Source organism: Thunnus albacares, chromosome 5 (genome assembly GCF_914725855.1).
Source record: "Thunnus albacares chromosome 5, fThuAlb1.1, whole genome shotgun sequence".
Taxonomy (NCBI): Eukaryota; Metazoa; Chordata; class Actinopteri; order Scombriformes; family Scombridae; genus Thunnus; species Thunnus albacares.
The window spans coordinates 26,439,043-26,466,846 of NC_058110.1; the positions used below are offsets into that span (position 1 = coordinate 26,439,043).

Below are 27,804 nucleotides of genomic sequence, written 5' to 3' on the forward strand. Positions count from 1 at the left end.
CTTTATATGTACATACTTAGTGGCACTCACATGCACGCACCTGAATACAGAATGGGATTACTTCATCCCATAGTTATGATAAGAAGCCTATGTATAGTATAATATGTACATTCAGGTTTATACAGTACAATCTATTCAATAAGTGCAGATATATTCATGCAAGAAGAGTCAAAAAGGACACCATAAAAGGAAAAGCCTAGCCAACACATACTTATAAAATCTTCATCTGATATTCTTGACTTGCTCCAAACCCCCTTTAAATCCTTTTCTTGAGGATTTAGATCTTCTTCAGTTTCAGCATCTCTTTCAGCAGCTTATTCCATAGACTTCACATCCTTCTTTACTTTGTCCTCACCCATTCATTCTCTCATGAATCATAATACATATAGTTTTCCCTTGGTAATCAATGGCACTGAAGGTAAACCATATCAGTGCTCAATTACAACCTCAAAAATTGCACTAGCAAAAGAGGTAACACTTACACGAAGCCCACAGAAAAAAAGGGGGGAAATACAGTATGTACCTGTAGGTTATTTTACATTCTTGACTCTTGTTATGTTTTTTAAACAAGAAGCCCTCAGCAGGATGCCACGGCATCAGAAAATGTAGTAAGAGATTTCTAAAAGTGGCAGGAGAGGGAGGATTAGAAGAAGGCCATTTCTGACTTAAGACATCACGTGTGCAAAACCACAAAACCTCATGTAAAAGCGTGCTTCTTCAAAACATAGAAAAACACACAATGAGTAACTCTGATGACTGCGAGGAAGTAAGCATAGGTGCCCTGTATAACTGTGAAATCCATGTCTTTTTCCAATTTTCACAGCCACGTTTAAGCCTTTTTCCAATATTGGGAGCGTCATAAAAAGTCAAAAATGAAACTTTTACTCAAAGCCACTCTGCAAGTTCAAGTTTTGTTTAAGATCCCATTTGAAAAAGGGTGCCCTGTTTGCTCACATCTAACGAAACAGAAAAGGAGGAATATTGTCGGTGTTCAAATCAAATTGAACAAAACTAAACCTCATTAATTATTTTAAACAATCAATAATACTAATTATTAAAAAGATGAACTCAATGGAAACCATGGTACGATGGAAATAAATCACACTTCACATATCAGAACACCCTCTAGTGATTATGTCAAACTGAGGGAATTTATATGTGCATATACTCTCTATAACCATGTACAAACATCTGCTGATATAATTAATCACTGATCAAAACAATTATTGGACAATATTCATCATACTCATAGCAGGTATATTATAATATCGATAAAACAGCAAGAAGCTTCAGAAACATTCAAAATATATTATTGATTGTATCATTAATTCCCATACCCCACAAGGAATTGGCTCCTGTTGACATGTAAAAGACCATTAAGCAAAAGACTGTCAGGAAACCGTGCACTGGTTTTAAAAGTTTAAGACAAAGCAACATATCTGAGGTCTTCTTTAGAAAAAAAAAAAAAAAAAAGATGCCTGTCAGCAAAGCGGAACCTGCAAGAATGGACAGAGACATCGTGAAGCCAAGTAAATTATTGCAAAGTCAAGGGACATTTTTTGCAACTCTCTGCTGCTTTTAATTCCAAACTCCGCTGGACTGCATTTGGTGGTTTAGTCTTTATTTACATCCCCATGTAAGCAGCTGGATATATATGGTCTCTGTTTTTCCAGTGTTACATTATCACATCTTGGTACTGTACATATAAATAGTCTCATACAGACTCAACTAGACTTGAAACAATTAAAACTGAGGCAATATACCTAGATATAGATTTAATTTTATCTTAAATTATATGGCTATAAACTTTTTTGATTGTATATGGAGGTGTGTGCAGTGTTTGTTCATGTACTGTGCACATGTGGTTTTCTGTGTTTGCAGGCTTCAAGGATATGTGCACATGCCATTCAACTCAAGCTGTGCTCTTTATCTCCACCTACATATGTGGGAAACGGAGGTGAAAGTAACAGAGACGGAGTAAGCTGCGTTTCCTCTTGTCACTAGCGCTGCTGCTGTTACTTTCTGTCCTGGCAGACTTGGTCCTAGCCCTAGCTCTGCCAACCTCCTCCACTCTATCATATGACCTCTGACCCCTGGGGCCCCACATCCTGCTCACACCACGGTACTTATCCGGTTGATAGGCTTGGATTTGGAGCTGCCCCCTGTACCTGTCGCTCCAGCCCCCGTCACCTGTGGCCCCTGCTGAGGCTGCCCTGGGTGCTGGGGGGGGTGAGGGGAGAGAGGTGTAAGAGGGGTAAGGGGGGACGAAGGGGGGGGTAAAGGGGAGTGTGGAGGGGGAGGGGGGATGGAAGAGAGAGGAGGGTACTGGGGCAGATACGGGGCGGCGGAGGCTGTGTGATGCGCATTGACGGAGGCGGATGGTAGATTGTGGGGCAGAGTGCCGAATATGAAGTGTGTTTGATGGGTGGAGTGGCTGGCTGGGTGTGGTGTGTGTACGTGTCCGGGGTGGGTTTGGGAGTGTGCGTGGGGGTGCGGGTGGGAGTGAGACAAGGTTAGTGGAAGTTTGGTACCAGGGCCGCCGCCCACTCTGATAGAGTGTGTGGGCTGCGCGTGGTAGAGAGCGAACTGTGGGTTCTGGGAATGTTGGGAGAGAGGAGAAAGGGGGGGGGGACATCCCACCACCATGTTGGCATAACGACCCGGAAGGCCATGCTGGGAGAGCTGGGAGAGATGGGCCAGCTGTGGGTGCTGCGCGAGTGGGGGGCCAAGCGGTGGACGACAGGGTAGTGGGCCTCTCTGTATAGTATGAGGGGGCACACCTTGCAAAGTAGGAGGATGGACACTTTGGATGTGGTAGCGATGGTGATGGTAGTAAGGTGGTGGGGGCTGCACGGTGGCTGCGTGACAGTACTGTGCGTGCAGCGCCTGGATTTTGGAAGGTCCCCCCTCCAACTGGCACAGAGATGAAGGGGAGTGAGGAGGGGGCCCTCCCGTAGTCGGTGGGGGGACAGGTGCGGGGTAGGGTGGCCCCGGTGGAATAAGGGGCCCAGGTGGTTTGGCGCGTTTGCTGCCGAATAGGGAACCCAGGAAGGAGCCGCTGTTGTTGCTGCTGCTCCCCCCAGGGCCGCTCCCCGCTCCTGCTCTCTCTACACTGCTGGAGACTCCCCCAACTCCTGTCCCAGCAGTGGTATGTTGCTGCCCCGGCCCACCCCCCACCCCCGTTCCGGGGCTCAGGATGGGGCGGTGAGGCCGGAAGTCTTCTGTTCCGTAGCAGCCAGGGACCACACCTGGCACTGGATAGCGCTGGTGGGGCTGTGGGCTGCTAATGATGGATCCCTGGGAGGATAAAGTATCACCATGCTTTAGAAAAATCACTGGAGAATTGCAATACAGCCCCTGTTCCCACTTACATCAACACACACAAAAATATTTCTATGACTATTTTCTTGCAAGTACTAACGCACATAGCCATGCAAAGGGTGTCAGTGCAGGACAGGTACATTTGGACACACGGACATGCATGTACATGCGCACACCATCTATATGCACACTGTACACACACTGAGCGTGCTGGGAAGATAAAGCACCAGTGAGGGGAAATGCAGGTCTGTTAGAGGTTACAGGTCTACATCTAGTCTTTCAGACTTACTTCCATGGTACTGTCCAGAGAACCAACACTGTTCCTGCGACCACGTTTCCCTGCACCCCACCAGGAAGAGTCAGGTTAGAAAAGAGTGGAAGATGTTTGTTCACGTTTTTTTGTTTTTGTTTTTTTGGAAAAAGAACTGCATAAACTGTGTCTGAGTGTCAGCAAGAAAGAGGAACAGGATGTAGCAATATAAAGAGAGAACAAAATCACTGTGGGATTTCCCAAATTCAACACAGCTGACAGGAAGGAAATGGAATTGACCCATTCTCTGAGGAATTGTTGTCTCACCTGTATCCGATAGGTCCCTGAGAGATGAGCTGAGCGCAGTGCGTTTGAGACCCTCACCCACTGAGCAGTTGTCATCAAAACTTGTCCTTCCCATGGTGCCATTCACAACATCACTCTTCACACCTACGCCTCCTCCAACTACGCCCCCAGTGAGCAAGCTGGGCCGCATTACACCTTTCTGTTTCTCCAACTCCGCTGTAAATAAAAACAGACAGAGGCACGATGCAGAGAGGATCCATATACCGATACCAACAAACACTTGACCAGCAATCCATTTCCTCATAAATAGATCCATTGTATAAACCCATACACATCATCATGCCCATTAAAGTTACATTTCACAGTAATGGCCAGTAGATGGGGTACTTACATTCAACTCTATATTTCTCCATCTCTTGCACTTCAGCAATACTCTCCCTGAGGTCGCTAACAAAGCGGGTGCGGTCTTGCTGACTGGGTGCCATAAAGACGATAAGAACCTTCCTCTCTCCACCCAGGACTGCTGAGGTCAGGCGGATACCGTGAGGGTAGTCTAAGACATGCAAACAGAAAGAAAGAGAATACTTAATCATCATAGAGCATAATTACTAATAGTTGAAATATGCAAATTGAAAAGTGGTGCCTTACATGAGTTCTGGAACAGGTGCACTTGCATCTCAACCAAAGGGAAAGATTGTCTGAAACTATAAGTCACTGAGGTTTTCTTCTTCTGGAAGATTTTAGTCACCTGATGCACAACAGAGATAGGATAATTTCAGAGGGCCCTTAAAACGAATCACATGATCAAAGTATCAAGCTGTTTTTCAAACTGGTGGTCTTCAGTCCCAACCGAGTGACATCACTTGGGGTAATTTGTCAGACTTCACGCACAAAAGGCTTTATTCAACTTTTTTTCATATGCAGTAGTGCTGCCCAAGAACTATAAACCAACTTTGGGATGTGAAACTGGTGGAATTCCCCTTTGAAAAGTGACGAATATGAGTCTTACCACCAGAAGATCATTAAAGAGGAAGACCTCTCGTTGATGTACTCCTGTCCTCTGAGGTCTATTGGGGTCAGGCACCTCGTAGAGCTGGCAGCAACACACCAGCCTACGATGGGGAAGGGACAGCACCTATATAGACAAATATGAGAGTTGAATAAACTAGCAGTGACAACATATTACAATGCCATATTGACTGCCTTACTCCTTGCTGTAACAAAAACATGAATAAATCAGAAAATGTCATGAATTCACAGTTTGCCCCAGAAAACTCACAGGCTTCTTGCCCACAATGACTCTCTCCACCGCCTGCACTTGGGACACATGGTCATCATTGGTTCGTAGCTCCCATTTCTGTATCCGCTGGTAGATCCCAACCAGCAGGTCCCTGGGTATATCCTGACCATTGTCTACGCCTGGGGTGGAGACAAGGAAAAAGAAGGTTTTAGGAAATGATGTTAATCAAACCGCACCATACAAATCACACATTGTACAGTGTATCCGATCCAAAAATTCTAATATGATATTCCTAGTTTTCACACACGAGAGGGAGCCAAACCTATTAGAAAGTTAATTAAAACACTACTAAAAAACCCTCTTACTAATCAACACGTACTTATATTTATAACTTTATAAATTTCAACACATTTTGCGGTTATGACGCATTTGAATTCCTACAAGCAAACCCTTACATACACTTATAGCCCCCCAAAAACCTAAAAATCCCATTACATACTTTGATTAATGTATGTAAAAGGGACCTTTGTAGATAGTGTTCATAAATACAACACACTACATCATTAATACTCTGTAATATGTGTTTCATAAAGCCATGTATGAAATAAATGTCTTTTTGTCCAGCAGTACCTCTCAAATTTTTGATGAAATCGTCTAGTTTCATCTTCCTCTCGGCTTTGACATTGGGACTGTACATATCTGTGTTGAGGAGGATTATGGCAAAGGCCAAGATGAAGATGGTGTCGGGGTTTTGGAACTGCCGAACCAGAGTTGGATTACACACGCAGTATCTCTGACTGCAAAAGAGAAGGAAACAACATGTTCAAACATTGTAATTTTGTTACTGTTTCCGAAGCTGTTGAAATTCAGTGTATTTTTTTAGCTATCTCTCTACAGTAAACCCACTGTATAAAACACACACAAACCTGAAAGCCTCTATGAGCCTCTCAACTTTTTGGGCCTCTCCTTGAACTTTGATCTGAGCCTGGAACTTCCTCAGAGCGTCATCCAGGTCCATACCTGAGAAGTCCATCTCATCCACGACACAGCTGAAACACACACAGCAGAGATCACAGTTTAACCTCTCCTATTCCATATCCTGGAGACTCAGTAACAGTCAACCATCCATGTACATCGTCACATAGCATTTACCATCTTTGCACAAATAGGGAGCGGACCAGGTTTGCCTAACTGTCCATCTATCTAGACTTGGCAGGAAATATGTGAGCTAAAATGTGGTTTGCACGTATGCTGGTCTGTATTTGAACTAACTTTAATCTTTTGTCCTTATGAAGATACATAAATATGCATTAATTGTGATCTCGTATAACATATTTGTCTAATCTTTTCAGATCAAATATTAATTAAATTCCTGCTAATGATCTCTCACATGCTTTCTATTCCCATACTCACTCTAAAACATCTTTGTTGAATTGTTTCTGTCGGTTTCCAAGGAATTCTCCAATCATCTGCCTGCTCAGACCCTTCCTCTCCAGGATGAAGCGAGCAATCCCAACTGGAGTATCTGACACAAAGCCTCTCTCTATCAGGTACTGGATCCCTTTCTCTGGCTTCCTATAATCAATGAGAAGTGAACAAGAACTTTCTCACTACAACTTTACCAGTTCAGTTTGTATTATCGCCATCAAAACAGTTGCTTATAGGTACTTGTGCTTATTAGTGTTACAAACATCTTACTTGTTGAAGAGGTTGAGACCTATGCGGTACTGGCGTCTCTGCACCACATCACTGTTGAAGGGCGGAGAGTCCCAGCTATGGCGGCTTTCTCTCTGGTAGGTCTGCTTACCCAGAGGAGGCAGAGGCTCCCGCAGGCTGTCCTGAGACGAGGAGCCAGAGCTGCAGTTGACTGTCTCATTTGAGTTGGTAGTGGAGTTGAGTGAGTCGTTGTCTCCGTCTGAGCAGCACGGCTGCTCCAGACCACCAGAGGGCAGAGCTGTAGAGGAGGAGGAGGACAGAGGGGTGGTGGGGGGCTGCTGGGGGGATGAGGAAGAAGAAGGTGTGTCAGGGTACTGATGATGGTGGATCGGGTGGTGGTGATGGTGGTGGTGTGCCGCCACTTGGTGAGGGATGTGTGTGGGTATGGGTCTGCCAGGGGCCCGAATCTGACCCTGGGCAGCTGCTGTGGAGGAGGGGCGGGTGCCTGTGTTGGGGGAATGTTTGAGGGTTCCCTGAGGGGAGCCAGCTCCTACCCCAGGCTCCTGCTCGTAGACCAGCTGTCTGCTCAGGGAGCCCCGGTCTGAACGGTCACTCATATCCACTGAGCTGTCACTTGGTGGCTCAATAGTGAGGAGAGGCAGATGTGCGCCTCTTAGACGATAGTCCCTGCACTCGGTACACGGGGTGCTGCGCCGACTGTTACTGCTGCCCCCTCCCTCAGTGTCCCTGCTGTCCTCACGCCCTCCAACACCACCACCGGGGCCCCAGTATTCTGTATCTGTGCTGCTGGGTGCCCGGTCCAAGGACAGAGGAGAGGATGGCATGCCATCATCCATGTAAAGAGTCACGTCACTGTATGAGGTGGCCGTACTGTCACCATGCATGCTGAGTCCTCCTCCAGCTCCTCTGGCTCTTTCTCCCAAACCTCTTTGAGAGGAGGGGTTGCTGCTGCTGCTCCACACACACTCCCCAAAGTCTTCACTAATCCCTCCTCCCTCCCTGCTGCCCTCCTGGGAGTCATCGCGACCCGCGCGGCAGGTAAGGGCATCGTCTATGGAGTCAGCTAAGGACTTGACCTAGAGGGAACGAAAAGTGGGGTAGAAGTTAGTAGGACTGCTCAGGAGCAACACCTTCTACTTCAGCACATGTTAGAAAGTAAAACTCATTATAGTCTACTTGTTACACATCTAAAATAGATGTGTAATAGGTCTAAAAAATTTAATTTTGTGTCAACAGCATTTGAGCTGCTCTGAGGATCTAAGGCTGGCAGTATTATATATCTATATATCTTTTAGTCTTTCAGTATTCAGTTATTTGATGAGTCCAATTTGGTCAGGTTTTTCTTTTCTTTTTATTCCTCTTTACTTTGTCTGTTTCTTTCTCACTCTGTGAAGACCTTTGAGACTACCATGTCATAAATATAGATAAATGTATATGAAAGGAACTTGATGACTTTAGGGTCAACCAGGCAAAGAAAACCCACAACAATGTTACCTGTTTGGAGAAGGAGTCCTCTAGGTGGGTGTAGTCTCCTGCGCGGTCTGTGTCTGGGGAATGAGGAGGCCCTATGGCCACACTGTGGGTGAAGTTCGTCTGTGTCTGGGCCTGCTGCTGAGGCTGTCTCTCATCAAAGGAATACTGAAGTCTCATGTTAGACAGGATGATGCGGCGTGTCATGCGGCTCTCTGAAGCGGAGCTTCTGAGTCGCTCAAAGTTCTTGTTCATGCGATACTGTCTGAAGGCGGTCTGAATGGTCCTCGCTGCTCTGCGACTTACAAAGGAGCCACCATACTTTCTCTCTAGCATCTCCACCTGGCAAACGGTGGGAGGAAAGAAAAAAAAAATGATTTTGAATTATGTATTCACTGTCTGGATATCTTGCACCCAAGATCCCCCACTGAAAGGAATCCATCATTTACATAATTTTTCTTGTTTCTAGGAAACTCCAAATAACACCAGCATACATAAATCCCCTGACCAACAGCATCCTTGATATTGATACCTTCTTATCCTGCAGATCTGTTGAGAGTTCATAGCTGTCTGAGAGGGCCTTGCATCTCTTGTTCTCCTCTTCCTCTTGCTTGCGGAGGGCCAGACTGGCAGGTTGGTGGCGCGTTCGCAGGGCCCAGGCCAAGCTGGCTGAGTTGGGGGTAGCCACGCATGAAGGGCCCCTGGAGCCAGAGGGAGCACTGCTGCTGGTGTCACTGTAGCGCTCTGAGCCACGCAGGTATGGCGTCTGGCTGAAAGAGCTGTCTTTGTGGGTGCCCGCCTCCTGACACTGGGATTCCCCTTCCACACTACAGAAAAAAGGAGCAGAAGCAAGTAGACTGAGTCATAAGTGGCTTGATTATACAATGATTACACCAAACACTCTGAAGTGTGTTAAGTGCAAACTAGAGACTGAATGAAGTTCAGTGTTACTGAATATGTAGGATTAGTATAGTTTACATTTACAGACTTACATGTAAAGTTTAGAGCGGTGGGGAACCAGCCATTTCTTAGTGAAACTCATGGTGAACTTGTTATCACCAGTAAATGTAATGTAGTCAGAAATTCCTGTTGCTTCAAAGCATTGTCACAACATTCCTTGTCTACATTATGAGTTGATGATCCAATAGACATAAAGGTCTCTGCCTTCTATCTCCTTCCTTTATCGAGTCCAGAGGATGAGTTAATATACTACTAAGTTTAGACAAGCCTGCTAGTGCTTTTGCACTGCCATCACTGCCTTATACTGTCTTCTAGTCTTTGACTTTTTCTCGTTGCCTCCTCGTCTGTAAAACACAGCAGTGGCACATTTTGAAGAGTCATAAACTACTAAAATACACTCCTCCACTGCTACATACCAGAAACACCATACTGACAGGAAAGACCAGGTTGTTACGTTAGCAGCAGGTGTAAAACAGACTCCTATAGCCTGAAGAACACTATGAAATATTATGAGAGTGAACACATGGAATTAACATCTCCCAGATTCACTCTCACTCAGGCCGTTACACAGAAGTTACGACAAACAGCTAAGATTTGCAACCAAATCACCAATAAAGTTTAGCTGGAATCAAATGGAATCAATTGTATTTTCAGTTAGCATAGCAATAATCACAAAACTTATCAGGATTCAAGTCCAGAAATCCTCCAGTGTCCTGCTATGTACTTGTGCCCAGACAAAATCCACCCCGAGTCAATTAGTCAGTCTGTGTTTTGAGAACAATTACAGTCACATGCTTCAGCCTACATTTCCTCTTTGCCTTAGCCACACCCCCTTCTGTCAGCTATGCACGGTCCCATAACAGAGCAGAGAGCAGAGAGCCACAATAAGGGAACTTGCCTAGTTATGAGGAGGCATTTACATTCTGCACATGCAATAAGCAAATGTTGGTGGCAAAGCATTGCATGTGTGGTTTCTACCATTTTGCACAGTTTAGGCTCTGTATCATGCATTAATGAAGATAACAAAAAAGGTGCCTTGTTAACTCCACCATTTTTGCTTTGAGAGGGTCCGCTAATGTTCTCCTTCCTCCCTCCTTGATTTGTCACTGTTCCACTGGATCGCAGAGACTTCCTGTGTTAATGTTTAGTCGATAAAAACAAGCCAAGAAAGGAAAAGGCTTCTCAGGGAAAAAGGAAATAACTTGTAGGCATTTTAATTAGTTGCAGTTTGATTTTGAAAGTAATACCAAAATGCAGAATCTTGTGGAGTGGACAGAGGGGAAAATGTTGTACAATGCGAGGTCTTTCAGCAGGACATCCTGTGCCTCCAAGCAACGCATGACCTGGTTAAATTATTGTTGAGTTTAACAACAACCATGAGAACAACTCCATTATGTTGCGTAACATAAGCCCTGTAAAAAAAATAAAAAAGGAGACAATTCTGACATCTACAGGAAAGCCCTTATCACCACAGCCAAGCTAAGACATTTACATTTAACAGCAAATCCATTTATTCATATTCATACTGGTTGCATAAAATAAATCACAACATTAACAAGCTGTGCTTTGTTCCCATTTTTTTAGCAAATCAATTATGAGCAACAAGTTGTTGCACATAACTCCATCTCTTGAAAAGGTTGGGGGTTTTTTTTGTCTCTGTGCAGCATCATATCATTCCTCCTCCTCTGCTCCTTAAATAGAGAAACTGAGAAGAGGGAGGGGGTTGCTTGGTGACGGTTGCTGTGGGACCTTTGTGGGTGGCGAGGCAGTTGTTAGGATGAGAAGCGTAGTTGCCATGACAATGTATTGACTGTTATCACCATTAAGGTGGGTGTTGAAGATGCTCCACAGGTTGTGAATGACAGTCTACATAATATTTGTTTTGTTATGAAAACAGTTAAAATAACAGTAATTCTGTGGATGGTGAACCATGCAGATACAGCATTGTCTAAATTTGTTAGTTTATTAAACAATGGAAGCCTGAATTAATCATTTCACTTTTAGTAGCTATTTACATATTGTGTTGTATAAACTGTATGAAAAGAAAATTCTATCTTCTTCAGAGCTGCTTGAAACTGCTCCTTTTAAGGAATGGAAACTAGCCACATAAGTGCCTCTGCATAGTGCCAACAGGTAGACACAGACAGGGACTCAGCCTCACTCTAACTTCCTGCCATGCACATCAGCAGGAGCAGATGGTATTTTCGTTCAACTGAGTCACATAAACCTAAAATAAATGCAACACAACATTAGGGAGCCACCAGCCTGGTTTCATAAATTTGTCTCAGAATATTCATAGCTGATCATTGGATTGATTTTAGCTCTAAATCCTTGTAAGCAACACCTGTCATCTGTCCATATTTCATAAAAAAAGGAAAATAAAAAAATACAGTTGAGAGATGACATTTTCTGCAGTGGCTCCACTACCACTGAAGCAGAGATCAACTGTATGGATTATGTGTCAGAATCCACAGTGATTTTCACCTCCACAGTCTATGTAAATGCACCATTCAAACATCACAGATTCGAATTTACTCTTCTGAGCTTTGGGAGAAAGATTTTCAAGTTGAGAACGACCTACATTAAAACTCTCCATGTTTGTTCAAATATTTGCAATAAAATAAATGAATTCTGTTTCAGCATGGATTTTTTTTCCCCTATGCAAGGCCCTGCAGCCCACCTCCAAGTGTGCATGTATTAAACAGGACTTTCATTTGGTTTTGCCTACGGCAAGAACCAGGCAGTAATATGCAGTGAGAGACAAGGTGAGGATGATATATGAGTAAAAAGTTTGTTGTATAAAACATGAGTGTGGCCATATCGCAGCTGGCATCTGCACCTCATTACTTATGTAAGAAACCCTGTATTCCTGTTACAGTGCCAGAGAGAGGTTCTCTCTGGAGGCTCCCTCATAAAGACCAACCCGGAGTTTCACAACCAACAACCATTTAATTGGAGCTGAGACAGATGGTTGGAATCTAATAAACAGGAGAGCGATTACTAATAGTGTTAAAAGAATAAAAGAAGTGGGCAGAAATTGACAAGCGCTCCGATGACAGGTATTGAAAAGCGAAAAGGGGGGTGTGCACAGTTAAGTACATGTCATGTCAACTCCATGCAGTCCCCTGCAAACTGTCCCTCACTCATATAATATTGAAAGAGTGGCAGTAGGTCTGACAGTGCCATCGAACCCCACAGCAGGACATGGAGGCTGGGAGATTAACCTCTCTGCTGCCTGCCATGGAGATGCCAATAACTGCATCGATCTGCCTGTTGACTCATTTCCACCTTAGCATTGACTCAGTGTAGTTATCTCATATCTCCTTTCCAGTCTCTTCATCTTTTTTGTGCGTCAATTCTGTGCCATTTGTTCCAAAGCTTGTTTGCCAGCATTCACAACTCCTGCGACTCAAATGCGAACTATGAATGATAAAAAAAAAAGGGAGCAGAAAGGCCTTCAGCAAGATCCCAGCTAATTACTTTGATAATGTGATAATATTTACCATTAATTTCAGGGCTTAAGCTGCAGCCAAAGAGATCGAAAACACAGTTAGAAACGTTCTATCCATCATGAAAATAAATCCACTACCAGGACAGTTTGTGTTCTCTTTGTCACATGTGATCCCATTCTTCCAAAGTGGCCAAACTGAAAGGAAACAATCAAATCATTCATGGGTCAGATCGGAGCATTCCTCCACCACCAACACTCATGGCCACTTGGCTGTCTCAAGCTGCGAGCTTCCCATCAAACATGCACACACACACGCACACACACACACACATTGTTCACTTCTTTCTGTGACGCAGACCATCAAAGCTCAAACAAGCTGTGCGGTTTTGTTAGCAGAGGATGACGCTTCATGTTAAACCCAGGTGGTGAATTACTGCAAAAGGGAACACCCTTGCACAACTGTAATATTTGCAAGGTTACAGGGATGCGGCTGGAAATTGGCAGTGTTTTGTAAGCACAAATTTATCAGATAATCTCTGTGGCAGGAAAGAATGAAGAGATAAGTCTTGTATATACAAATGGGTGGGTAAAATATGTAAACCTTCATTGATGATGTTTTTTCACAGATCCACTTCCAGGTCGAGCCTAGTTGATTTGGCCTCTATAGAGAACATATCAAAGTGCTTCTAACGGGGATTTAAACTAACACCATTATAGCAGTGTTTAGAATCACAACTAATTTACTTAAGATAAATCAGATTGATTACTTAAAGTAATTTGTCATGAAGCAATTATGTTATTTGTTCTACAGCTGTATGTGGTATTGTAGATGCATTTCCTCAAGAGCGACACCCATGACAGGCTGGCACATTATCCAGACTGACTTTGAATGTTATGTGATCTGTCATCTGTGCAGTATGTACACTCTGTCAAACAGGTAGCTGTCAGGAGCTACTTTATCATTCCTATCTCCTCTCCATTTGAATTTCACTCACTCAACCATATCATTTATTTTAGTATAGTGCAATGGAAAAAAGCACCTCATTAATTATCAGCACTCAACAAACACTATTTATCTTTTGTATTAAACTGTCTAGTGCTGTATTGAGATGGTACAAAGTTTCAGACTGGAGGTGAACTACTGTACAAACCACATGTCATTGGTACTACATCACTGCGGTGTAGACTAACATACAAACACACTGGCGTAACAAATAACATCTCTGTCTGGTGCCAAACCAAACACTCTTTTGTGACACTTTTACAAGTAAAAGAAAAGTGAAAAAAAAAGGCTGAGTTCTTACCATGCTGCTATTGTCAGAGAAAGGTCCCATACTAACTGGAGCAGCGTAATAACAAACACACCCTCTCTCTCTCTCTCTCTCTCTCTCTCTCTCTCTCTCTATCTCTCTCTGAATCGCTCACACTTTCACATTGGCTCTCTCGCTCGCCCTGCAAAGCTGTACAGGCTACATTCTTGACAGTCTTTTGACAGCTCTGAACTTCCCTCACCCTGCCCAGCTTTCGTCCTCCACCCTCCTTGCTCCAGATCACTGACATATGCAGTAACTTTTATTACACAACACCAAACCAAACAAAAGCATGTCACGACAGTACAGTTAATTGGAACGGACAGAGACACACACACGCACATTTAGAAGAAGTACAATCATTTATTGAGAAAAGGGGGGAGGAGAAATAAAAGAAATGAATGTCATTTCCTGGTTTGCTTTCATATTTTGCCTCTGAGATTAAATGAATGATGGGACACATCAGTGTTTATACTGTTTACATAAATACAGGTGAAAGAAAGAACATGACTAGTGTGTTGAGACAGCTGAGATGGAGCACATGGCAGTTTTTTAAGGAAAATTAACCATAGTTAATGTAGATGAAATGGACAAGGAGGGAAGTTGTCACATTTTTTTTGAAAAAACAGAATCTATACTGCCTGAAAATATTGTCAAATAACAATTTTCTGTAACATTTAAGTATTATGGACTCAAATTATGCTCTCTGAGGTTCAGTAGTTCACATAGCTAGTGTATAAATATCCTGAGAAACAACCACTACAAATATTTTCATGATTTTCCTTTAAATGAAAGATTACATGCTCTGGTGTAAGTTTAGAAACACAAAGAAATACAACTCTTGGCTAAAAAAAACCCTTGATTTTCTTCCAAACTTGACTCCAGTGGGGATGGATTTTCACCCGACAATAATAGTACTGTGTGTTCTGCAGAGAAAGCAATTCTCATCAACATTCAAGGACTACATGCAGGATTACACACACCACACAATCAATATATATCGCTGAAAATAGAATTTCTATAATTAATTTTTGTGTGAAGATGAGTATATTGTGCTTGAGGCGGAGATGAGTGAAGGGTGTGTACGAGCAACATTCCAGCATGACTGAAACAACACAGAGCATTTAAACCGACAAATATTTCACCTTCAGATATTTTAAAAGGAAGAGATGAATTGTCTTCAGGAACTAGAGATCTTTATTTTGTTCAGCATTAAATCAACAAGGTAAATCTTGAATAAACACGATGATAAGACAAGACAGTAAATACCAGATGTGTTGGAACTATCAAATCAACATGTTAAACAAACTGCATACAATTAATGTCTTTACATCATATAGGAAGCTAGCTTCTCTGACATTGCATAATGGTTGGTGACAGGACTGTATAGTGATTTGCACAGATAACGAATAGTGACTACTGAGCACATCCAAACTGACATGACTCAACTAGTGGATCCAAGAAAAGCATGAGTGCGACAGTAATGAGCAGACGATGGTAATGCATTCTGACAGTCTGATATGGCTGCAAGTAAAGAAATAAATAGCAAAGAATGCAAAGAGAAGACAACACTGAGATTCCTTAAAATGTAAATTAGTGCACAAACCACATGATATATAAATAAAATCAGTGGCTCTACATTAATGTATACTAATGTCACAAAGACTACAAGCATGCATTTCTGTTTTTATTCCCTGTTAAAATGCAGCAAAACTGTCTTTTTGGTACACAGTGAGGTCTCCCGTTTTCTGGCAGCATTAACTGTGATAGTCTTTTTCACAGGTAAATGGGCGAGTGAGTTGTTGTGGGGGTCAGTCACACCTCAGTTCTGCTCAGCTCAGCGAGAGGAGGGGCTACTGCAGCCTGAGGCAGAGCAACAGAACTGATGGGCACCCTCATCCTCACCCTCCTCTCTTGGAAAGCAACACGGGACGAGCCAAAAGACAGAAAGACACACAGGAAAGGCAAACAGACAAAACAGCGGAGAGGAGAGTGAAAAAGAGAATGAGACACACACAAAAAAAGCAGAGAATGCGAATAGTTGGAAAGTAGAAAAAGCTAGTGCATTTTTAGTTAAAACAGGGACATAACAGGCATATTAAAAAAAAAAAAGAAGGTGTTTTCCATTCACTGGGTATATGCACGTCACAACCTTCTGATGCCATTAGATGGCAGTGTTGGAGCATCATGCACTGATGTGCCTGAGAGCATCATCAGTTGGAGGATAAAGGAAGGAAGGAGTGAAAAGAGGGTGAAAATTCACCAGGTTCACTTGTGACTCAGCCCACCTTGGTCCCATTGCTTATTGAAGATGACTGCTACTTCTCACTCTCTGTGGGGAGCTGTGTGTTTTTCCTAGCTGATAGAAGGGCCTAACTCCAGCTATTAGTCACACCTGGGAGTGGTGGGAGACTGAAGCACAGGCCCTTAGTTGGATTTAGGATGAGGGGGTGGGTGCAGGAGGTAAAACAAGAAAGCAGGCACAAAAGGATGACATGTGAAGAAAGTGATGGTGACAGATGGACAAGGAGAGCTGGTGTAGTCTACTGACAGGCTTAAGGGTTGTTGCAAGGCATCTTATGTGGTTGAGGGGTTTTTTCTTTTCTTTTTTGGTACTCACTGTACTTCAGGCCCCGTGGTGGCCCTTACCTTTCCTCCTGCTGTAAGTTTTGGTCAGTAGAGGGGCAGCAGTACTGATGGAGACTGACGAAGCTGTGAACAGTCAGACTGGTGGGGAACAGAGTAGCAAAGGCAGCGCTGCCCGCTGCCGTGGGAGTGGTGGGAGCCGAGATGGGCTGCCCTGAGATAGACGACGGCCGGACACTGACAGGAAGGACCAGAGACGGACGACACACACAGAGGCATGGAGAAAGCAGAGAAACAGACACACAAACAGTCAGCGCTAAAGCAGACAGTGACAGAAAGAGAGACAGAGAAAGAGAGAGAGCACTGATTTGAAGCTGCACATTGATAGTGACAAATCATAGAGTGGCAATGGTAGTACAAAGAATGACACATTTAAAAAGGAGGCAGATGTGTGACAGTTTGTACAAACTCTCACAAAAACAAGGTGAAATCTTCTTGAGACGAGCCATAATAAACAGGAAAAGGTATTGTTGAACGCAACTCAGCTCCTGGCAGATGTTGCAGGTGTGTCAAAGAGTTCAAAGACTGAGCACATAAGGAGAGTATATAGAGCTCGAGGTCAATCTAAGAAAAAGACTGAAATGTACAAATTCTCAGAGCCACAGCTGTTAAATGAGGAAAGTTTTGTTTGAGGAACTCCAACCACTCTGATGGATTATATAAAGCTCTGTACTGGTCTACAGTAGATCATCCTGTGTAAAAATGTGAAACCACTCTCTGTAATGCATGCAAAAGTGCACATATAACACAAAAGCCTCTCCGCTACCCCTTTACTCTGGCAGGAATTAGAGATGTTTCATCTGCAGATTGTGAGTGAGCAGCTGAAGAGTATGCAGTGGTTGAGATTAGCATGTAAATGGCTGGTTTCTCGCTGGGGCCAGCTGCTGTCAAGGACACGCAGTCCCTGTCATTTAAGCATGGAAACACTCTCAGAGAGGCAAAGGGACAAGAGACACGATGCAGCAAAAGAGAGCAAGATACTGCAACACTTTAGCAATTCACTGTGGTTTGCAAGCTGTGTAAGACTCACCAACAGGGAAAAAGATGGTCGCATTAACAAAAATATAATATAAAAAAATATATTTATACATCTCATAAAAAAGACCAAAACCATCAATTAATTGGTCTAGGGCTACAACTAACCAGTATTTTCAATATCGATGAATTTGCTGGTCATCTTCTTGATCATTTTATCTATAAAATGACACGAAATAGTGAAAAATTATCATTATAATTTCCCAGAGTTAAAGGTGACATCTTCAAATGTTTTGCTTTGACCGGCGACCAACAGTCCAAAACTCAAAGATATTCAGTTTATGATCATGTATGACGAAGAAAAGCATTAAATCCTCACATTTGAGAAGCTAGAATCAGCAAATTTTGGGCATTTTTGCTTAAAAAAAAATGACTTAAATAATTATTACTTCTCAAACTAGTTATTGTGTAAGTGATTATTTGTTTGATTCTGTCAAATGACTGATCAATGAATCGACTAACAGTTGCCGCTTTAAATTGATCCTACCTACTAACAAGTATTGTCTGTGTAGCTAAAGATTTTTCTTCTGTGCCATAGACCTCCATACTCCAAAAACGAATCACTGCATCACACCAAGGTGATATGTTGCTTCATTACTATTAACATAGGCACAGTAGTTTATTTTGAGTTAATCCCACATACACCAACACGCTGTCATAAATACTCACTGGCAACGTATCAGTGGCTGAAAATAGTCCCAAATAAATGCACTGTTTACTCCTATTTGAGTAACCTTTGCTAAAATTACAGTGCTTGTGCCTGTGCCTGTTTTAGGAAATTACCAAGACTTTTTTTTCAAAATGAGATTATAGAAAATGATATGAAGATTTACATCTTCAGTGGGAACAAATGGGCTTGAGGCTGAGTGCCACAGACAGGGCGGAGAAGTTGGAAAGTAGTGAGAGAGGAATAAGGCTTTGTTGATTTTCGTCTTTTCATGGGATTTGTTGACAGTGACAAAATATAAAATATCACCAGCCTTATCCTTTAATCCAGCTGATCACGGGTACAAGTACAACTCATGTTTGACAGATTTCTCTGCTTCCTGCATGCCGACAGGGGCAATGTAGACAAGTCTAGCACATTGAACAAGGCTGTTAGCAAGAGTTCAGGGTTTTCTAGCCAGAGGAGAATGAGACTGATAAAAATGAGAGTGTTTAAGGATATAATCATGTAGGCGGAGTGCTCGTTTGCTTAGTGCAGATGATAAAAAGTTCCAATTAAATCAGAATAAGTTGTCAAAGGCTATTTTAACAACAGCATGTGGAACACGAGCTCCTTGTTCAGTCTTATTTTTAAAGATTACACAGAGTTTACAAGTCAGCGCCTCAAGCATAATAATATGCTTCAGGCTCTATTTACAAGCACAGATTCTATTTTGCAGAATATCCTGACAAGATGTGAGCTGTGTCTAGTTAATTTGTATTTATTAGGTCTCTGCAACACAGAGAAACTAAATATTCTGAACAGCGAACCTGTTGACCTGTTCAGATGGAGATATGAGGAGAGGCAGAGGTGCGGTTACGTAAGCCTGAGCAATGCTTGTACACACTGTGGTCTTGCAATGCCAAGATTTGTATTTTACCAGCGGTAACTAATGCCTAATGTTAGACTTTCCCCTGTGTGGCAAGTGTTGACAGGCTAATCTAGGATGTGATTTCTGCTTTGTGAGCAGTTATGCCTAAATCCCAGAGAGCCATAGAAAAACAGAAATACACACACAGAGGCTGTAAAATGCCCCAATTGTCCCCCTCCTTCTTCTACTCTTCCATAGAAGAGCAAAATACACATACTACCCACACACACACACTCTCATTGTATGTATATATCTCTCTTTCTGTCATTAGCACATGCACAGAACAACAGGATAATAATAAAGAGATCAAGATATGAATCAACACACCACAGATCAAAAAATATTAGTGAAGCGCAGAGAGGGCGCTGGAAGTCATGGCTACAAGAAAAAGTGCTACATTGAGAGAATGTGTGAGGTGGCGTGTATTTAAAGCAGTGAGATGACAGAGGCTGGAGGCAGGAAGAAGAGTGGGAGGAGAGAGAGCTACATGAGAGTGGGAGAGGTTGAATACGGAGGAGGGCAAGGGTGAAAATAATCAAGAGAGGAGGAATGGAGGGAAGAGCGGTGGAGAGGGGAGGAGGACTGTGAAATGGAAACAGGATGTGGAGTTGCCGGAGTCAGTGATTCCTCAAACCTGTGCGGTGACACAGGGGTCGTCAGTGTGTAGGTGTGTCTATGTATAGACGAGCAGGGAGAACAAGGCTCACATGCGGCGATCACAGAAAGACATCACCTGCACTGTTGTGGCAGGATTTTTCTGTACACACACGCACGCCAAAAACACCTGTTTTGTAAAGCGAGCCCACCCGGCATCCTAATAGTCAGAGAGCACTCCCATTTACATCCACATGGCTTTTCCAGAGGGGTATAATCTGTCCGCCCAATTCAGATGTGGTACGAGCCACTTCAAACTGTGCTTTCACCGTTTTTTTTCCCACAATTGTCTACGAAATAAGAGTGTGGGAGCGCACTGCGTCATCCCACCTCCAGCATGTGACCCGCCTGACTCCTGCTGACAAACAGAGACGTTTGATAACCACACACGCTGCGTTGTAGCCTAAAGTTAAGTGTTTTTATACACACCAACCCCTCCCCTTCTACCAGCAGCTCACAACCAAACTCCCCCCGCTCTCTCCACTGCGAGCTTGAGTCTCCTGCTGCTTGGCAACAGTATGGACTGCCTGTGTGGGCGTTTGGCGTTGAGTGCCAGGCGAAAGCACTGACAAGGAGGGGCACAGTTACAGTTACGACTCAACTACGCACACCAGGCACCTGCTGTACCCTGTGAGTGTGCGTGCACATGTGTGTGTATGTGTGTGTGCTTGTGTGTGCTAGTGTATAAGTGTGTGTGTGTGTGTGTTTGATTGTAGATGGATATGATTCACCCAATGAAGAACAATTAGACTTCATTTAAATGTGATGTGGGAGTTGCAGAAGGAGTAATTCAGGAAAATGATATCCCTGCAGATCACCTAGGGGACGTTCTGTAAAGTCTGAAACAGATCTCAGTCATAAAACATGACTAATTGTCTGTGCTCGCCGGCCAGAGACGCCACATCCCAACTTTTCAATGAGAGCGAACCTGTAACCGGTGATAAATAAAACGTCGCAGCACTCATCTGTCTTCAATACGTCTCCTCCATGCCTATCAAGCCGTCATTCAATCCTGCTTCTGTCTTTCACCCTGCTCCTGCTCCCACTCCTACCCTCTCTTCTCTTCATCTCTCTATTCTGTGTCTCTCGCCCACAGAGTTCTTCACAGAAGAGCTCATAGCGTTCCCACGGTAACCAGTCTCCCTATTCTGCTCCACAGAACGTGCGCATGAGTGTTTGACAAACATCCCGCCTCAAAAGTGCCATTTATCTGCATTTGAACGGGAAAGACAATGAATAAAGTCATAGAACCAACACGGAGAAGACTATGGAGGTGCAACTGCGTTAATAAAATGCTGACTTACGGAGGCCGGTGTTATGATGTGTAAAACTACACATACTACACCAGGGGGAGGTCATCATTAGATCCACAGTGATGTTCAACCCACTGATGAATGGACAGCAGGATTAGCACGCTGCCCTCCTCTCTAATAACAAAGTGAGACCGCTAATCTCTGCTCTAATTTACCACGGCTGTTGTTCGGACACAACTGTTATCTCCTCACAGCTGCCACTTAAAACAAAGCAAAAGAGGCTGCTCAGAACTGACAGGGGGCAAGAGGGGGAGGAAAAGGGAAGGAGGTTGTGTCAGAATCAGGATATTTAGCTGCCTGCCCTCTGCTACCACCCCTGGATAGGTGAGGGGAGCTGGACGTGGAGGGCGGCGGTGGGGGGGAGATGGAAATGTAATATTGTAACTGCCTTGAGGACAGCTTTACAGTTTCCACAGCAACTATTTTTCTCACAGTATTGCTGGTCCAAGGACATTTCACTTCCTTTAAAAAACTTTACATCACAGCTATTGACTTGTCTCCTCATCGCTTCAACAAAGCCAGGTCTGATGGTATTTTTTCATTCAGCATCCATCTGTGTATAACTGTGGATGGGTAGCTATGGTAAATGAATGACGGAGGCAAGGTCGGGTGTCTGGAGGTATAACAATACGTCGCTGAAGAGTTTTTATTCTATAGCATAGCCCATAGTTTGTCTGTCTGCTGAGTCCTGTTTCTGTGGATGGAAGATGGAGAGTTATAAAGAACATGCTGCCGAGAAACTGTTCGAATAGGTGAAGACCTCATCATTTTTGCCGTATTGACAATGTATTGAAACATAACACCGCCGTATGTCAAATCAAACATCCATTTGCCTTTACATGTAATATGCATGTTAATAAAGAAACTAGCGTTTGTGCATCAAGCGTAAAATCCTGAGTGACTATCTACAGAGAGAAGTAAGGTCATTGGTTAGTCTACTCTGAGGATGAAATGCAGGTGTTTAATGAATCCCGAGTATATCATGACCATATATAAATGCAAAAGAGTATGATGTTTCTTGTGCACGCACCGTATGAAGCCATGAACACTCGCTGCATTCAGAAATGGTGAGTAGAAGGCAAAAACACCACCCACATACAGTTGACTCCCACACACACACACACACACACATCCATCATTTAAATTTACGTCAAGCTAAACTGCATCACAGTAATCATTAGCACCGTTGCGATATTTTCATTCTGGCCAAAATTAAACATTGTTAATCCACTACATATCCTGAAATAGTAAATATGAAGGAGAGTGAGTTCTTGTGAGAACTGCAGCTGCTGCTTCTCTGTATTTCTTCTAGAAAGTCGTGGTGAGTCTACAGAGAATAGATTACCTCCCATCACATCATACAGACTCTTCGGAGCAGGTCAGTACAGGCTCAGCGGAGCTTACCCACACATTTGCCTCGGGCCAATTCATTTGTCCAAGTTTTATCTGCGCTATCTTAGGTACTTTACGATGTAAAAATGCTGGTCAAAATGCCCAAATTGACCGACCATTACAAGCTCTTTATTAGCGTAAAGAAAGAATTATCAAATCACAATAACCGTGCTTCACTTAATAGCAGGAAAAAGAGCGGGTGAACAAAGATGGGAAGAGAAAGAGAATAGCACAAAAGTAATTTCTGCAGCTTCTCTGAGTCATATCTGCAGCAGTGGGAAACAGAAACAGCGAGGGGGAGAGAGTGAGTGTGTGTACGTGGGAATGTGAGAGGGAGAGAGAGAGAGAGAGACAGAGAGAGAGAGAGAGAGAGAGAGAGAGAGAAGGGGTGGAAGGGGGCTTGTAAAGGGGATGGGGTAATGTGTAGTAGAGCTACACAAAATTAACAAATTAAGCTCCTTCTGAAACAAAAGCCCATTACCGTTCTCCATATTCCCCGAACACAATTAATGTCAATTTCAGAAAGCGACAAGCACCTGTCCACAATGCTCTATCTGCGTGGAGAGGGAGATAGATGGCGGGATGATGGAATAAAGAGACGAGCAAAGAGACAAGCACCTTCACAGAGCTCTTTTGAGCTTCTGAACACTCCCACCATGACAGTGAAAGTGAACTGAAGAAGGGAAAAGATATCTCTGGTCCTGTTTTTTTTTTTTTTTTTTTTTTTGGTGTTATATAATAATACTGCTCTGAGTATCAGCACCATTGGGGCTGTCGCCAAGACCTCTAGCTGCCCCTGCCTCTCATCCTGTGAGCTGTACAAGAACAGCTGCATATATGTAGCACATAATGAAGGTTACAATCTCTCACCCATGCAGAGAACTGTCACATCATAGTGACATGACAGCTTCTATGGCGGACTATGGGGTCATATTAGATGTCTATTAATGGACATCCCAGGTGATATCCTGCAGTGCAAACACACACACTCTCTCTCTCAAACAAAAAAGACACACACATATATGCACAGCAGTAATTATCACCCTTGGGCCAGTGGTAATTATACTCTGGTCACACTAATTAATCTCTCATGCACTCTGTGTGTGCTTCCCTCCCTCTTTCACATATTTTTGTGCACATATATGAAGATACATTCTTTCACACACACATGCATAGGCTCCGACAAAATGCACTTGCATGACCTCTCCCAAAATAACAACAACAACAAAAAAAAAAAAAACATCTGCCGCACTCACAGTGAGCTGTGGCAATGCCCTCAACCCTGCTGCTTCTTGGCGGAGGGACTTGACGTCAAATATCATTTCACCCCAAGGCCTCAGACTCACATTGTTCACACTGCCATTAACAGGAGGAGAAGAATGAAATAGGGTAGCATTTGGGACAGCTGTTTACTGCGGGCCACTGGGAGAAAAGAGAGGAGAGGGGCAACTTTGCTTTGATGCAGTTGATGCACACATGGCAAAAAAAAATGGGGACAGTTCATTCAGTTTCCTTGTCAGGAATCAAAATTGTGAGGCACAGAGAGCACAGGACAGATATGAGGACTCCTGCTGGGGGAACAGAAACTAATTGGACAAAAGCAAAGGCACCTCTCTGAGCCTTGCCTTCTCTGGCCCAGTCTCTCCTCTCTACTCTCCCTCCCTCTCTTACACACCCTGTTGACAGATGGCGAACCAGTGTGTGTGTTCCACCTTTTCTCTTTTAGACCGAGGCACGCTGAGTAAGGTCGCTCAGTCACTTTCCTCCCCCTTGTCATCTTTTTCCTCATCCTGTCCCTCTCTCTTCCTTCTGTCTCCTCATTTGATTTGAGCCATATTTAGAGTGTCACAGGCGCCGACGATGAAGATATTCATGTTCTTATCTGATCCGTTATCAGAGAGGAGAGTTTTGTCGCTGACCTAAGCTAATAGGCCAGTTTTGGGTTCGGCTGAGTCACAGCCAGACAGGGACAATATGGCTCCTCTGTGTGGGTGAATCTTTATTAAATGTGACACTTCATATGATACGCTTGTCTGAGCCTCGATCCAAAATCAGCTACAGGGAATTAACAAGGGAGAATCAGCAAGATCTACATTTGCAATTCATCACTGCATTTAACACCCACATAAATAACTAATATGTGCATCTGTCTAATGACTAAGTCACCCTCAGGGATGAAGGGAGAGGGACAGAGAGGCAGACAGCAGAGGAACAGATAATCGATAAGGGATTTGGTCAAGTCTGAATCAATCGCTGTGAAGGGGATTGAGACGATAAGAAAACGCATAGTGCTGACAGTAAGCGAGTGAAAATCCAGTAATAATTGCTTAAGATGATTTTGTGTAGAGAAATGTTATTATATTATGCATAAGGACTGATGGCTTCTGTCACTAAGACTGCAACAATATATTTTTCAGTGTACTTTTTCACATGAATTGCTGCCTACTCACAAAGCTTAATGCTTCCAGAACAAAAGCTGTCTCTATCTGTGTGTGTGTGTGTGTGTGTGTGTGTGTGTGCGTGTGTGTGTGCGTGGTTAAGTAAAAGCGAGGACAGATGCACTTGCTATTTGCCAAAGCTGCGTTTGCAGTACTCTAACGACAGGTCAGCTTTGAGTTTGGAGGGAGGAAGAAAAACTCTCTTAGAGACCAATCAGCCTACAGTTCAGAGTAGTTCAAGTAGTTCAAGACTTAAGCGGAAAAGAAAAAAACATTTTTAGCAAACAGTGGGTGGATTTTTCATACAGAAGGGTTTTGCTGGTCCAGAAAGTTCGGTTCACCACAAAAAAGACCCATCACCCCCCTGCCTGGACTAGAGTTTTCCTCAGCATACTACTATAACAACTCCTACGCACCTCTCATAATAGACTGTGATTATTACACAAATCAAGCCCTCCGCAGGCAAAAATCACACACAGCATGATAAAATGGACACCTTGAGCACTTATCACTCTACCCATAATCCCCCAGCACTCTGCGTGTTTCCTCACGGTGGTCTATTAAAAAATCCCTTCTGAGGTTTAGTCCCATTACTGCGAGGATTATCTCTGATGACTAGGAAGGCTGCAGCTCCATACAGCCTGTCATAATTTGAGCTTAGCATTTGAAGGTTCTGTCACATATTAGATGTTATGCAGCCTGTGGTCATCACCACTAATTTGAGCGTCAAACCTTATTAAGCAGGAGCTTGGACAAGATCACTGACATGAAGCCACACTCGTCATTCATTTGTGGACCCCTGGTGAAGCCCCTGTGTTAGAAGAGAACTTACTTTCTGCGAATAGTGGAACTGGTGTTGGTGTCTGTGCTGTCAGTGCGTTCAAGCCGGTCTCGCTCTGTGGTAGAGGAGCCGCAGGAGAGACCTCGGGTCAGCCTGGTGTGCGTCCTCCTCTCCCTGCTGGGCGCTGGAGTTGCGGCTGTTCCAGCTGTCGCCTGAACTGCGGAGGGGCTACTGTTCCCGCTGCTGCCGCCACCACCGCTGCCATGATGAATGGGGAGGGACAGAGGCTGGCTGTGGTTGTGGTTCTGCTCGGGGGTGTCCGAGCCAGGCGTCCGTGGGTTGCGTTCCTGCCTCAGGTCCTGGTTCTCCTGGCTGACCCGGTCCAGCTGGCCCTCCAGCTCCTCTATGCGCCGGCGCTGGGTCTCCAGGAGCTTGGCCTGGCTCTCTATGATGTTGTTGAGCTCCAGGAGGTACTCCACTGCCCGATTGGGGCTCTCTGGGCTGGTCTCCATGGTGGGAGCCCTGCCTCGAGGGGTATAACCGCCACCACCAGCCACCACCACGGTTTCGACCCCGTGGGGCCGAGATCCACCCCCCCCACCAGCCCTGATGAGTGGAGGGGAGGGAGGGACCGACGAAGGCTCTGGTGAAGATTAACTATCGGCTTCAGACGTTCAGAAACAGGAAGTCACAGAGATTAAGAGGTTGAGAATTTCAGAATGACTACATATCCCCAAATCCGAGGACAGAAATGAGCATTATAACATCTTAGCAGCCATTGAAACTGTTGCAATGCAGAGAAAAGAGTTCAAAGTTCAAAAAGAAGCTAAAGACACTGTTGATTGTCTGATTTCCTGAAGTCATTTTGAAAGACCATGCCGATTCAGCACGGAGCGGTTCAGGAGTTTGGGACGTCATGATAAATATGAATTCATTAAGGAAAATATTTGAAAAACAGAATGAGATTAGGTGGTGGGAGGGAGTGACAGAGGTAAGAATTGTCTAAATTAACTAAATCTGTAATAAACTTCAGCTTGTTTTAGCAAAAAATAAGCAGAAAAATAGGCAGAATACTCATTTATCCACTGACCTGTGACATATGTTGCTCATTAACTTCAAGAGCTCTGCTATCATCTTTCAGTTAATGATAAACAAATACACCTTCCACTCTTCAGCCTCCTCGACACACAGGGGAAGGGGGGCAGGGGTGAATAGGGGGGGTGGCTCTAGTTATGATCTACCACTAATTATCAGGCACTGTCAATCATTACATAACACAAAAAATTCTGCTCCCTCCCACGTTGAACATCCCCGCAGTCTATCATCGTCGCTTTCAACCCATGGCTTGATGTGTCTTTATAGCACAGAAAGTAAGCAGTGGTGGCTTACGAAGTTCATTCTTGAGGTCCAAATCCTCCCCTCAGGTCCGCCAAAACTACATCCTAGTGCTTTCAATTCAGATTATTTCCCATAGTGTGTGTTTCTGGGCTTTTTCATCCAAGAACAACGCAGAGTTTACTTCCACGTCACGCATTCATGAAGACTGGTCTTGGAGATAAAACTTGACACCTCTTAAGGGGGGTCGACAAATATTTTTGGACAGTCCGAAAGTCTCAATAGGCTGTGCCAAAAGTCTCAATAGGCTGTGCCAAATCTTTAAACTATACTTTTGGCTTTCGACGCTGATTTGAAATCGGTCTACACGAACAGGTGGCGTCCTTTTCCTACTTATCTGAGAAGAGTTTCAGCTGTATCAGGTCGGTAATCCATCACAAGTGTGCCGGTGGATCTCCGCTGCGGTGGCGCACAAACACCGAGAGGTTTCGCTCGTTGCGCGTCTGAGCTGCAGCGATGCGTGCGGATGTTCCTCTGGAGCGCATCACTGTCAGGTTCAGCACAATGATGGAGGACTTCCTGCCAAGACTTTCAAAAGAAAAGAGTTACTGCTGAGCATGAAGATGTAGTGTTGCACATACAAGGAAT

At 43.9% G+C, this 27,804-nt stretch overlaps 1 protein-coding gene across 3 annotated transcripts; it reads right to left on the bottom strand.

The window, feature by feature from the left end:
- Nucleotides 1-2,028: 2,028 nt before the first annotated feature.
- Nucleotides 2,029-27,730, bottom strand: iqsec2b (IQ motif and Sec7 domain ArfGEF 2b). Of its 3 annotated transcripts, XM_044351597.1 has the most exons (15): nucleotides 26,912-27,730; nucleotides 25,873-26,485; nucleotides 8,797-9,091; nucleotides 8,289-8,606; nucleotides 6,816-7,870; nucleotides 6,531-6,692; nucleotides 6,044-6,166; nucleotides 5,748-5,914; nucleotides 5,157-5,296; nucleotides 4,887-5,012; nucleotides 4,526-4,625; nucleotides 4,269-4,430; nucleotides 3,899-4,093; nucleotides 3,611-3,660; nucleotides 2,029-3,297 (listed from the first exon to the last, which is right to left on the bottom strand). In XM_044351597.1, exons 2-15 carry the CDS (start codon nucleotides 26,331-26,333, stop codon nucleotides 2,113-2,115), a joined length of 4,539 nt encoding a protein of 1,512 aa, XP_044207532.1. In that variant the 5' UTR covers nucleotides 26,334-26,485; nucleotides 26,912-27,730; the 3' UTR covers nucleotides 2,029-2,112. The 3 variants fall into 3 exon arrangements, with proteins under 3 accessions (XP_044207532.1, XP_044207534.1, XP_044207535.1); XM_044351599.1 differs by lacking the exons at nucleotides 25,873-26,485; nucleotides 26,912-27,730 and adding an exon at nucleotides 9,257-9,997; XM_044351600.1 differs by lacking the exon at nucleotides 3,611-3,660 and having other exon boundaries at nucleotides 3,184-3,297; nucleotides 25,873-27,729.
- Between the last annotated feature and the right edge of the window lie 74 nt (nucleotides 27,731-27,804).